Source organism: Centroberyx affinis, unplaced genomic scaffold (genome assembly GCF_046629955.1).
Source record: "Centroberyx affinis isolate AG114_WGS23_722 - 3 ecotype Tasmania unplaced genomic scaffold, CSIRO-AGI_Caff_v1 ptg000224l_1, whole genome shotgun sequence".
In the NCBI taxonomy this organism is placed as follows: Eukaryota; Metazoa; Chordata; class Actinopteri; order Beryciformes; family Berycidae; genus Centroberyx; species Centroberyx affinis.
This window is the reverse complement of record NW_027278911.1, coordinates 122309-136540: the sequence shown is the minus strand read 5'-3', so window position 1 is coordinate 136540 and position 14232 is coordinate 122309. Positions and strand designations below refer to the sequence as shown.

At 40.4% G+C, this 14232-nt stretch overlaps 1 protein-coding gene across 1 annotated transcript in view; it reads left to right on the top strand.

Annotated features, from left to right (window-relative positions):
• vipr1b (vasoactive intestinal peptide receptor 1b) overlaps positions 1-14232 on the top strand; it is a 42108-nt gene that overhangs the window by 14978 nt on the left and 12898 nt on the right. The window contains exon 4 of the mRNA XM_071541920.1: positions 13340-13440. Within this exon, the coding sequence (XP_071398021.1) occupies positions 13340-13440 (101 nt within the window). The remainder of the gene's footprint in view (positions 1-13339; positions 13441-14232) is intronic.

Sequence of the window (14232 nt, the reverse complement as noted above, 5' to 3'; positions counted from 1 at the left end):
TGACACAGTCGATCAGGCCAGTCTGATTGACCATCACAAGCATGAGGTTGGTGTTGCAGGCACTTTACCTCCTATCTCAGCAGTAGATCATTCTGAGGCAATATAGACAATTGTTTTTCCTCCCTGGCCGGTCTCTCCTGTGGGATCCCACAAGGTTCCATCCTCAGTCATATCCTCTTCTCTATCTATATGCTCCCACTGGGTCAGTTCATTCAGATGTATAATATATTCTTCCAGTGTTACACAGAAGATACACAACGTTATCGCCCTCTAAAAGCAAACGGCCAGTGCAACTTGAACAGCCTCAGGGATTGTCTTGCAGACAACAAATGTTGCATGGCACACAATTTTCTCTTGCCAAATGGGAGCAAAACTGAAGTCTCTGTCCCTCTTGACTCCATAAAATTGATTACCAATTGCTTGGGCCAGCTGTCCAACTATGTAAACGTTATACCAAGAGCCTAATGTTTTTGACTCTGTACCTAAGTTTGATAAACAAGTCAATGCAGTAGTAAAATCCAGTTTCTTTCAACTTTGAATCATTTCTAAAATCAAGTCCTTACTCTAGGCCTTATACATGCCTTCATCTCCTCCTGCTTAGATTATTGCAATTCCCTGTATACTGGTATTAGCCAGTTGTCAGGAACAGGGACTGCATCAGCCCTATTCTGGCCTCCCTCCCCTGGCTTCCAGTACATTTTAGAATTGATTTTAAGGTTTTATTATTAGTTTTTAAAGCCCTGAATTGGCTGGCTCCCACTTATACATCAGACCTCTTAAGCCCTTATACTACCTCCAGACCTCTCAGGTCTTCCATCTTCCGAGCTTTTCCGAGCTCAAGGTATAAGCTCAAGGTTGACCGTGCCTTCGCTGTTGTGGTCCCTAGACTGTGGAACAGCCTTCCCCTCTCCATCACATCTGCCTGTTAACTCTTTAAAGACCCGGCTCAAAACACACTTTTATGCTCTAGCTTTTAAGCTCTCTTGATCTGTCCAGATGTATGTATGTGTCTTGTTTTTTCTGGCAGTACTGTGCTTATATATTTAGTGGGATTTTATATATTTGCTGACTTTGTGCAGCACTTTGATCAACTCCAGGTGCAACCCATTTTGATGCCCTCCATTGTAATTGTGCATACTAAAGAGGAGATTGTACATCCTACTTTGATGCAGATACCATCAAATGAAACACACATCACAGCAGGGGAGATTGTGTTGCAGACCAGTTAGAATGTTTTCTATGTTGTTTCCGGGCCCCGACCTCTGTTTCAGAGTCACAGATAATGCCTCCATTTTCTCTACCTTATTCCACACCATTCCTCTTAGTCTACTGAGTGCCATTTTCAAATCTGCGCTGATGGATTCCCATTCCTTCTTTTCAGTGCCTCTGGGCTATTTCACTCTAGCTTTTTACCTGCTCATCTTTTTCTCCTGCCTGTAAAACCCAACAATTCACTGCTCATGCCTGCCTCCTGAGTGACAGGTGTGCTAATATCCATCACCAACTGATACATGATGATGGGGCTTGTACTCAAACCAAGAGATGTTACCTTCTGTGAAGTTTATATATATATGTAGACCTCTAATTGTGATGGATAAAACAATTAAGCGCAGTATACTTGCTGCAGAAAAGGATTTTGTCAGGTTCTTATGGAGAAAAGGACATCTTTGTGGAAAAAACAAAGACCCGCATTTGGCTTCAGACTCCACAGTATGCACAGGCTTGCTGGCCAAACTAGTCAATTTTTTCCACATGAGCCCCCACTGCATGACCATCTGCAATTGATCTAAAATATCACAATTGGTTGTGTTGCAGAAATGCTTCTCCTTTCCTCTTCGGGTTCATTGCCTTTGTTTACATCTCTCTGTTAACATCTTGAGGTCAACACTTGAATCATTTCAAGTGAAATAAATGTCTCTGGACTATGAATACTAATTGTATTTCTTACAAAGGATGGTGGAGTGTAAATCCGGATGCATTTGTAATCATACTCATACTCATAATAATAAGAGTCGTGAATACCAAAGGCCCAACAGGCCTGAGAGCGCATCCTCATGTGTAGAGTTCTTGGTTCTCTCATTTGAATAAATAATTCCCACTGCATATTTACTGAGAGAATGGCAACAGAGGACTAATACTGGAATGGCTGTGAGGAAAAACATTTACCTCTATTACTTGGAGGTAAATCTGTCATTTTTCATATTCATTATGTCCTCATTAGTGTCTAAAGTCTTTACCACAACCCCTTCTCATATATTGTGTTTATTAATATCCCTAAACCTCTATAAAGTGTAGGCCTACTCTAACATATTTGCATATTTTGTGGATGTGAAGACAGCCATTCCATCCCACCACTTAAACAGTGAAATTACCCATGTGGTCTATCTCTGCTGAGCCCTCTATGCATACTAACATGTGAACTCTTTTCTCTGGGAGAGTTGCTGGGAAAGGTGCACTCATGCAGGCATTAGCACCTCAGAGAGTCAAAAAGCAGGGAAATGTGGCACTTCAAAAGATGGAGGATGCACTTTAAACCCCACATGTATTGATGACAGCATGAAAGGGGTTTAGTTAAAAGCTGGAGGTAAAAAAAAAAAAGTCTAGTAATGCTTTGAGCAGGCGTGTGAGGTGAAGGCAAGCCATCACAGGTAATATCTTTTATTCACTGATATGCAGCATTCTACAGTCCAACAACGTATTCCTGCATTTCTTGAGTTTTTAGTCAATTTAACTGGATTAGTGATTTGTGTATGGTATCAAAAATGTCATGCTTAGAGTAATTGTGAGTCATGGAAGCATCTAAAAATTGCGCTGTTGATTGAAGTAAACAGTCTTGCTTTATTCTGTTATTGGAGCAATTTGTTTTCTATTACCCGTCTGCCTGTGAATGAATACTTGAATTAGTATTCATAGTCCAGACATGTTTATCTGACTTTAATGAAATGTTCGTCTCAGGCAGAATCTATAAATGAAAGATTACAACTACCTTGCATTTTTATATATTATTACCAAGTCAAATTGTCCATTCACAGTGGAACAGGCCATGACACTTCTTCATTCTTTGGCATAATTTTTTGTTCCGACAATGAGTAAAGGTCCAAACAAAACATTCAAATTTGTCATTCATGTAATCTTTTATTAATAGAAAACCGTGCTTTAGCATTTCAGCAAATATTGCTTTCCTCAGAACCATTCCCGGACCTTTTTCTGCATTTGTTTGCCAAATTATTCAAAATATAAATAATTACACACAATTCTTTCAGTTATGCTGAGTAGTCCTGCTTCAAGTATTAGCCCCTGTTGTCACATGAATCTTTTACACTTACACTTGTTTGGCTGTCATGAGAGAGAAAACTATTGACTAAACCGTTTTCTACTTGCTAAATGTGTTCTCCCTGAAAAGAAAAAGGGCAGAGGGCAGGAGAGACTGAGAATGGAAGAGAGGGAGTTGAGATGAAAATATACACTGAGATGGCCGGGGAGTCTAGCAGGTCCAAAAGTGATGGCAAGAAAAATAAATTACACCATGCCCTAACCCCTTTCTTTTTCACAGAATGCAAATTGTAACTTCTTTCTCTACATCTAAGACTTGAAAGAATTGTCATCTAAACCCTAAGTAAAAAAAAATGCATTTGTATCATGCATTTTACTACAGCTAATAGGCCAAAATCCATTGTGTTGTGGTCTGAATGGCTCAAAGTCATGTCCATGAACACCACAGAGTGTTTGACCTGTAGTGAGAGAATTTAGCAAGTTAGTAACATCGTTTTTATGCCAGCATGTTGCTCAGTGTATGTTAGCTGTAATGCTACTTGTCAAAGCTACAATATGCAACTTGCCTTGAGGCAGAGAAGAGTACTGCAGGTTCAGGCTAATTGGCTAGCGTTCTGTCCAGCATTAGACAAGCTGTGGAAAAGCAAAGCCCATGTTCTCCTGTGTTTCTGAGCGGACCTTGTCTGCTGCATGTTTAGCTTCTCTCTACTGTCTTTTCTATCTGCTTTACACCACTGTTGTTGTGCTGCTATGCCTTCCCTGCATTGTGGTTGCTAGCCTCACTTTGATAGCCTATAGGAGTTAGGCATTTACACACCGGGTAACAGACAGACACAGACTCATAATGTATAATGTGTCCTGTTTATGTATTATTATTTTAATGTGAAAAAACCCCCCCAATAATTTGCAGTAGTTGGTGATTTGACTTTATTTCATTATTTGCCAAGATGCTCACAGCTGGCAAGCACATAATTAGCACTAAGCTTATTTCCACTTATTTTATTGATTCAACAGCTCTGAAACTCCTAGCTGAATGGTGGCAGTTGATTCATATAATTTGACTGTGGGAGAAAAAACATCGCTAGTTAATTTAGCAGGCTGGCAAAGCTGGATAGGCAAGGTCAGAGAGCATAAGATAACAGAAGTTTTTGGAGGTAGAGAAGGCCACAGGGTGACATGAGGCTGTTTATGTAATGGCAGTTAATGGAAAATTATATTAGATGTTTTTCTTTTGTATCTGGCAGGGTTTCATTCAGTTTGGAATTAAAGTCAGGGTGTTGTATGTGAATGAATCATTTGAATTTCAGCTCTATACTTCCTTCAGTTCAGTGTAATTCAAACTCAACTTACACTTCCTGTTTGATTTGCTCTCAGTTCAAAGTCAAAAGTCCTGTTCCAGTCCAATTCACGCCTCCCTTTGTCACTTCACATGAAGTTATTTCTGAGATGTAATTTACATGTAATTTGACCTTGCTTTGAAATAGAAAATCAAATATAGGGTTTGACTTTGGACACTGGTATACTCAGCCTGAAGGTTTACACTTCAATAACATTCATATGCACCAGAAATGAAAAGAGCAGTAAGTATTACCAATCCTGGCTCCAAACACATGTGGCTTAGCCAGTTGAAACCGTCCTTCAGCCCAGCAGTCGGTGTGATGTCATCTCAGATACACCACCATGCCATACCATCCAGACTCTCTCTTTTTTTCACACTTCACAGCACCGCGGTCAGATCGACTGGTAAGAGTGGCCCTGTAGCCCGTTCACCGGCTGCCTCTGCCCCCAGGGATTAGGGCCGGGCCACCGCCTGGCTGCCTCCCTGCCTGCCCAGACTGTCACAGCCGTTACACTCAGGGGGCCTGTTCCACACCACTGACTCACTCCGTCCACCCACATGTCCAAACCATGCATAGATACACACACACACATCCATATACATATACATATATACACACACACATACAGTGGGCCTAAAATGTCAGCAGATTCCCATCCAAATTACATATTTTTAAATCACCAAACCAAATGGATTTTGTATTTTTGTTTTGCTTATTATGACCCTAACTATGTTGACTTTTACATGTTGGCTGTCTGCCCTGGCAACAGACTGTAAAATCATAATTCATTGCTTTGTAATGTTTGTCCTCTGAACCTCACTGACTGTCATATTATGGATTTCAGGTGGAACTGAAATGCTATTAAACCGACTCCAGACTACAAATATTTAAGCAATTGCTCAGTCAAATATTTGCCAATTGAAATACAGCAGGTCTTACTACTGAATGAATAGGGCAACTCCTACCCGCTGAAATATATAAACGGAAATTGTGAAACACTGAATATTTGCAACTCAAGTGGAAGTTTCACCTGCTAGTCTTACTTTGTGTTAGACAGAGTAGACACCACAGCAATTAATCTTTCATTTTGAGAGCTGCCTGGCTGCTCCTCTGAGTGATGATACACTTTACAGCCACAAAAGATCCAATGCAGAATGATTTGCTGCCTCTGCACCATCCATTGTAGAAGAAGAAACAAAGTAAAAAGATATAATTATGTGATAGTCCTCTTATTTGGTTCTTTTTTTTTTTACTTTTGTCAAATCGAATCATTCATTCTCTGCTGTTAAAACCATTACGTTAATCAGTTTTTGCTGTTATCAAATATAAGTGATCACATCAGCAACATGTATAATCCACCCAGTGCAACTGGTGTGGATTCTGTTTCAATAGCTTTGAAAGAATTTTGTTTGGAGACCAGCAGACCTACAACTGCAGAGGTAGGAGGTTGTCGCCTGGTCTGATCCTGTTCTGATCCTGCTGTGGCTGCATGCTTGTTTGTCACCTCAGTGGCCAAATGAAATCACACCATGCAGCTGTGGAAACCAAAGATGTCACGGCAAGAGAATCCAGCAGGGCACAGGTGAGAAATTTTGTAATGGAGCATGGGTCGAGTTTTATGCCTCGCCTACTGGCAAGCACTGGACGCCGGCTCACTATCTTTAGGTGTGCCCCCCCCTCGGTGCTGTCAGAGTCGTGCAGTGTGCTCCTGACTTGCTGTGGCAAACATCTTAGTAGCAAACTCTGAAGTGACTTGTGGAATCCTCATTTGGCATCACCTTGATAGCCTATAGGATTTAGACATTTACACACCGGGTAACAGACAGACACATAACACTCATAATGTATAATGTGTCCTGTTTATGTATTATTATAATAATAACCAATAATTTGCAGTAGTTGGTGATTTGACTTTATTTCATTATTTGCCAAGATGCTCACAGCTGGCAAGCACATAATTAGCACTAAGCTTATTTCCACTTATTTTATTGATTCAACAGCTCTGAAACTCCTAGCTGAATGGTGGCAGTTGATTCATATAATTTGACTGTGGGAGAAAAAACATCACTAGTTAATTTAGCAGGCTGGCAAAGCTGGATAGGCAAGGTCAGAGAGCATAAGATAACAGAAGTTTTTGGAGGTAGAGAAGGCCACAGGGTGACATGAGGCTGTTTATGTAATGGCAGTTAATGGAAAATTATATTAGATGTTTTTCTTTTGTATCTGGCAGGGTTTCATTCACTTTGGAATTCAAACTCTAAAGTGACTTGGTCAAAATCAGCCTGGTCACTGGAGCACAATGTCTTAAAATGCAGATACATGACTAGAAACAGGTAGAGTGACATTGGAATAACGTGGTAGAAAGTAAAGTTGTGAAGGTCAGGCCTTCAACTCTTCGGTTCCCAGCTCATACCAACAAGATTTCTAGTGTGAGTGTAAGTTTTTAGCTGAGGTTTTTCTTATTTAACCATGACCAAAGCCTTTCCCCAAACCTTAACCAAAGTTGTTTTAGACTTTGTGCTCATTTATGAGATCGTGTTGGTCAAACTTGGCTTTGGAAGTTGTGGAATCCTCATTTGGCATCAGAAATGTGGCGACAGGAGAAGCCAGATGAGCAGAGGTGAGAAGTTGTGCTCTAGCTTTTTGGGCTGTTTTTGCAGTCTGCTAAGAATCTACCTCTGAGGCAAAGGTGGGACGTCCGATTAAACCTTGCTTATTTTGTCAATCTGCTTATTGCCAAGAGGATGTGAAGGGGTGCTCAGCGCCAGCCTTGCAGGAGGTTGTGCTTATCTGGTCATATTATTACTGTAACTCTGAGGCTATCTCACTTAGAACAGCTTTGGTGGAGTAATTCACAACCACAGATGTGGCAGCAGAAGGATTTGAAGAGGCAGGAAAGTAAATGGTTGGAGCTTAGTGGCAAATTCTAAGGTCACTCCGCACCTGCTCTTTACTGTATAGGTGTTTATATTTCCAGAAATTGACATAGCAGCTGTCTTCATGATAAATCTGTCAGTACGATCAGCAGCCAAAGTGGCCCCAATCAATTCTTTTGGTCATTATCAGCTTTCTTGCTGTTCTTTCAACAACCACAGACAGCTGTGCCACAGGACAGGGCGTTGGCTATTTTGTCCTGCAGTGATATAAATCCAGGGGATAGAGCCAAAAAGTGACACAAGCCTGTGCATCAGGATGCTGTTCCTCTCTGCTGGCTTGGACTGTTTTATTGCTATATATATATATATAGTTATTTTACTTTAAAGAAAATGGGAAGAAAAAAAAACAGTATTAGTCATCATTACTCTGAATGTACAAACTATTCTCTTACTCTTTTAATGAAGTACACTGTTGAGGTGAATCAAAGTAAAAGTCATTATCCCTTATTGATTTCCCTTACTGAATCTATACTAATCACAAAGGAGGAGCTGTAGATGAGAGAAGCAGACAAGTTAGAAAAGATTTTTTAAGCTTTGAGACAATTGATGTAGATTGTGAACAGGGGCTGCAACTCAATATGAGAAAGATGTCCCCTAATATTTTGTACATTCAGTGTACAAAATATTCACGCGACATGGTGGCTGAGGAGAAAGTGGTCAGTGCAGTTTGAAGCGTTCTTTTTCCATCTCCTTGTGAAGTTTAAGTGATATTTTCTGAGAGTTTAAACACCTACATGTGAAAACGAAAATGTGTTTCTATGGGTCCAGAGAATATATATTTTCATGGCATCTTTACGAAAAATTCTGAATAACACTAAAGGTATGAAGAGAGATCGGCAGCAGCACTAGCCAGTTAGATGGATCCAACGAGTACTTGGATGAGCTGTGTGGATTCATAGCATTACAGGGCCTACGGCAGTAAGGAACTGGTTAGTAAAAATCTCAATATGGAAATGGAAAAAGAGACTGAATAAAGGTTCTGAGGTATGTCCCATAAAGGCAATAACCTACAGTACATGCAAATCGTGTGGGAATTACAAACCTCAAACCTCAAAAACATGAAAGGAAAACATCTTGAGATAAACTTCTCTGGGCTGATATCTCATAACATGGATTAAGCCCAGTCCAAGGATACATTTCTCTGAATCCCACTTCAAAAACAACAGTAAAACCCTTTCTCACTTTGAGCTTGGCTCTCTCTTTCTAGCTTTCTTTCTTTCTTTCTTTTTTTCTTTCTTACTTTCTTTCTTTCGTTCTTGCTTTCTTGCTTTCTTGCTTTCTTTCCTTCTTGCTTTCATGCTTTCTTGCTTGCTTTATTGCTTTCTAGTTTCTTTATTGCTTTCTTACTTTCATTATTGCCTTCTGAGTTTCTGAGCCCATCTCCAGACACACTGGCCATGTTGGCAGGTTGAAATGTGATGACATTTCCAGGTTACGAGGACACAAACTCTGAGTAATACAAGCTGGGGCAGAGGAGTGAGGGGATTAGTGACTAAGAGTTGTGCTGGTCAGTCATATGGTCTCTCTCTCTCTCTCTCTCTCTCTCTATCTCTATCTATCTATCTATCTATCCATCGCTCAGTAGGGTCACGGCTTCAGCTGCTGTGTACTCCTCTCTCACAGCAACAATCTTTGTCCTCTTTAGATGTGGAGACAAGTGGATCCACAGGTGTGGAGGTGGGAAGATGCAGTCTGATCCTGTCGTCTATCAAATTGCTTGACAGTTTATCACTCAATTTTTCAATTCATGCATAATGCATTTTCACACTCTTGCTGCCAATTCACAGCCGTTTGCGTCACATTTTTTATTATTTAACGCTACTTCCACTCCTCAAAATATAGTAGCACCTTTTTAGAAAAAGAGACCAAAGCATACATTTGTGGAAAAAAATATTGATGTGGTATGAGGACAAAATTTGTATCCTGCATTTTTTTTTTACAAATACAAATCTTCAAGAAATACCAAATAAGATTAAGAAAACAAAGCATCCTATCATCACTCATGCTCGGCTGCATGTGTCTATTCTGTCCTCCTCTCCCCTTGAATCATAAGAGCCTTTGGGGCGGGCGGTCTGTGTCCGTGGGCGCTAATGGATATGTTTCCCTCTATTTGTCCACAGCAGGAAAAGCAAACTGGAACATTTACAGTCAGGGATGAACCCTATTCTTTCTCCATGCGTCTTCCTCCTCTTGATCTTTTGCCTATTATCCTTGCATCACATGTCACTGGTGACGGTCGGTGACATTGCCGCCATTGTTCCTGTCCAATAAGCGCATTTGAGTTGGAAAGAAGCACGCTCTCCTTGGTGTTTTCTTTCCCGCCTCTTCTCGAAGGAAACATAACAATTGACAGGTAGAAATGACTACTTTCATTTAACCACAGTTTTGTTGGAAATGTCAAATGGAATGTGCCGCCTGTGTGAAAAGATGTTTTATCTAAGGTGACCATGACCCAACGTAGGCTCCTCTTTTTCTCTACAAAACGGCATGACGGTGTGATTGACGCCGGCGCTCAGCTAATGCTTTGTTCTGCCACACACAAGGAAACGCTCTGACAGCTTACGTCATGGTTCCTACGTAGGTTGCCTTGATGAAATGTTCCCGCTGAATGAGAATCCACAGATTAGCCTATGCTATTAGTGGTAATAGGCTGCTCGGTGGTGGCGATAATGGTGCGGTTCTCTACTTCTCTGGCGTTTGACAGAAAAGTGCGGATCCAATATTACGTGTGTCTCTCTCTTGCTGGCTGTGAAAAATGATTTGGAACAGTGTGTGGGCAAAAGACAAAGCAGCAACAGTTAATGTGAAATCAGCACAGGATGCCCACAAGATAATGACTGAAGCTATTGAGATTATTGCTGTGATATTGTTAAAGTCAGGCATATATTTTTGTTTTGTTTGTCACTAATTAAACAAGGGGAATGGTGGAGGGGTGGATTGGTTCTTTCCTAAGGCAGGGTTGGGGATGAGTTCCCTGAAGGAGATGCGAGTCATAATTTGTGTGCGTGTGTGTGTGTGTGTGTGTGTGTGTGTGTGTGTGTGTGTTGTTTGTACTGTTGTTGCATGTAGTTTACGTAACAGGAAAGTAGCTGCTACAGTGATTGACATACATTGTTTTCAGGGTTTTCAGGCTACAAACATAAACAAAGGCGCCTTCTAACCATAGCATTTGTTAGCAGGATTAAGCTGTTGTTCCAGTTTGGACAGTGATTGATGGACAGTGCCAAGGTCTTCCTCTGTCACCAGCTGTCACAATTTTTTGTGTCCTAGAGGGAAATGTGGTGTTCGAAATAGAATTTGTATTTTCACATTTTCACATTAACAAATTAGCTGTTTAGTGTATTACTGTAAATTAGCAGAGCAAAATTACACAAAACATAGGTTAGAGTTATGAGTTGCCTGAGACCAAAATAAGGACGTCTAGAAAGTTGTTGGTCCAAAAATTGTAAAAAAAAACCCCCAAAAAACCCTGACAGCAAATCCTTAATTGGAAGCAAATGATAAGTAGATGGCACTCAGTAGAGCGCATACCTCCACCAACGCTATGCAACTGTCAAGATATGACAGTTCCACATGTCAGATTTTCAAAAGTTTAAAAAGTTTTTTTTATTTTTTTATTCATAATTTCTAATAATTACATACATACAGACCACCAAATGACAAAGGAAACATACAGACACCAACGTACACATAGGAGCACATAGGAGGAAGAAAGAAAGAGAGAAAAAACAATGGGTTAACACCACAATTTTTAAAGTTTTTAAAGTTTAAAAGTTTAAAAAGTTAATTTCTTCCATGCCCCATTACCAACTTGTTTCACTTCAGGAAATGAACACATTTTCATGACTGGAGCTGAAATGGGACATGAGATATAGGGATCACGCTGTGTCACACCTGTTGAAAAACAGGATTAACTTGTTTGCCCTGTCTACAATATCTGTGTAATACAAATACAGATACTTGCACTAATCAGTGTATTGAGGCAGATGTTATCAGTATAATGGCCAAATGTTAATTTGTGCCGTAACCCTTCTAATAACACCAATTTCCCTGGCAGGCTTGACTCATCTTTTTCCCTCAATGGCATATGAGGAAAAAGTAATAGTATATTTCATAATGGAAAAGGGCATTTCTATCTCTGTGATGGACTAGCGACCTGTCCGAGGTGTTTCCCTGAATAGGAATAAACGGGTATGGAAAATGGATGGATGGATGGAAAAAGGCATTTCAGGTTTTTACAGTCAGTACCTGAAAAACTGCTAAAATTGTTACAATATCCTAGCAAGGCAATATTGTCATGGTCAGTCTTTCTGTGAAATGGCCTTGAATCCAGGTGAAGTTGCTTTGTAAAGGCTGCTTTTCCTCCTCGTGCTTTTCTGTCCTTCCCAGCCATGACATGGACCATTCTCAATGATCTGCAATGCAGCAATGTCTGCACAGACTACGAATGCCTGGTTTGATTCCATCTGCCTGAAAGAGGACTTCACATCTATTTTAGTCAGTGTGTTCTTAGACTTTGCATTCAGGATCCTCAAGAGGATTGAGCCTGCTCCTTCCTACCATTTAAAAAAAAAAAAAAAAAAAACCCTCAAAAAGGAGGGATGGAGGATGTTGCTGTGAGGAGACTGCTGCTGCTGCTGCACTGTGTGTGTGTGTGTGTGTGTGTGTGCGTGTGTGTGTGTGTATGTGTGTGTGTGTGTGTGTGTGTGTGTGTGTGTGTGTGTGTGTGTGTGTGTGTGTGTGTGTGTGCGTGTCTGCGTCTTTGTGCATTTGTGTGCCATTCAATCACATGACCTCCCTCTGAATAAACAACATTTCAAGATACCAACCTTCCACTGCACATGCATTCCATCACAGCTCATATGACAACATCATGCTGTAACCTGGCTATTGGCCTTATTCCACTTAAAGTCTCATTTAAGTTCTTTACATGAACCTTTGATACGCTACGTTCGAGATTGAGATTGATCCCTGTTGCTGTCAATAAACATTAAACTATTCCAACAAACAGAGCATTCCTGCCCACAGATAGAACATAGTCCGCCTGCAAAAAAGTATGAAAAGATGTGCATGCCACCTACCACCTTCCTCTTCCTCACCTCCCTCTACATGGGAAAGAAATGATGACCTGCGCAATTCTCCCTGACAAATAACCTGATGTCACAAGAAATTACACCCTTCCAGGTTGACATCAAAATGTACCCATAATGCTGTGTGAGTCAGAGTTTGCACTGATGGTGAAAACCAAAAGTGAAAGGAGTAAGAATTACCTGCCACAGTAACCATAGTGATTAATATGGGAGTAAGCCAGGCATGTTAACCGTGTTTCTCACAATTTTAGTATGAGTTTACCTGTGTATGACATTTACGTGCATCAACCCAAAACCAGGTTGCTTAACAAACCGGGTTAAAAACAGAATTCTCTGTGCATATAAAATCAGCACTGATGCCATTAGAGCCATAGACTCCAGTATGCTTATTTGCATTTGGTTTCAGATGATTGACAAGTAGGATCACAATGTCAATAGCTGTAACAGCAAACTGCATTTCTGTATCCGCTGATAATGCACAAGTCGATAATGGCACACATTACTGGGAGCATCACATACAGTATAGCAAGTGCAGCGCTCCAGGTCTTGCAATCTATTACAATCTATTATGAGTTAATGACAGAAGGTCTGATAACAGTGCTTTTGATTGTTGGATCGATTTTAAACTAACTTGGTCAGATAGGGAGAGACATATAGTGACTGGGTGGCTGTGACCTATTGATGTCTTCTTCCTTGGCAGGTAACCTCTCCAAAACCTGCACGGCAGATGGCTGGACGGAGATGCATCCTATTGACATTGCTGTGAACTGTGGGTACAATCTCAACAGCACTGGTGATGATGTGAGTAAACCAATGTATAACCAATCTATAACTTAGAGACACAAGTGCAAATATCCAATGATCCCAGTGTGAATGAACTCAGCAGCACAGTAGGAAACAATTTCAAAAGTCAGTGGGCAGGAAGGACTCGAATGAGAATACTTTTTTTTCTTTTCTCTGTGGGTGGGTGTCAGGCCTATTGGGAAAATGGCAATGATGATGTTGGTGTCACGACTCCAGTGTTTTCCCTGTCTTTGTTCTATGCCTTTATTCAATGCTATACATGGTGACTTTGTTATGATTTGCCGTCACTGACTTACTCACAGGCAACACTGGCTGTATGTGTAAAGGTTATATCTTAGTTGGAAAATAGCTCTAAAACGACTCAGATGTCTATCTCTGAGCTGATTTTCGGAGACATTTTTTTTTGAGAATTGTATTGCCGTGGTGACGATGGATAAGGATGAAAATTAAATTGTTGTATCATTGGTGGAATATGAGTCAATTTCCCAATCTGACTTCTCTGGACATCTTCAGAAATTCCAGGAAGGGGTCAAATGAGAGGAACTCAGTATTTCCATAAACATTTTTTTTCCCGCTGCTGAGTTTTATTAAGCTCTTATAAAATATTAATGACTGAAACAAATAGCAGAAATATCCTGACTGCATAGAAACTAAATATACTAGTATGTCAACATCCATTTTGTTTGTTGAAGCAAATGCATGCTGAACATGCAGAACACATTTGATCTTCATTGACAAGGCCAGGTCAATTAGTCATTTCTGCCTCTATTGTCAGGCATTATGAATCAT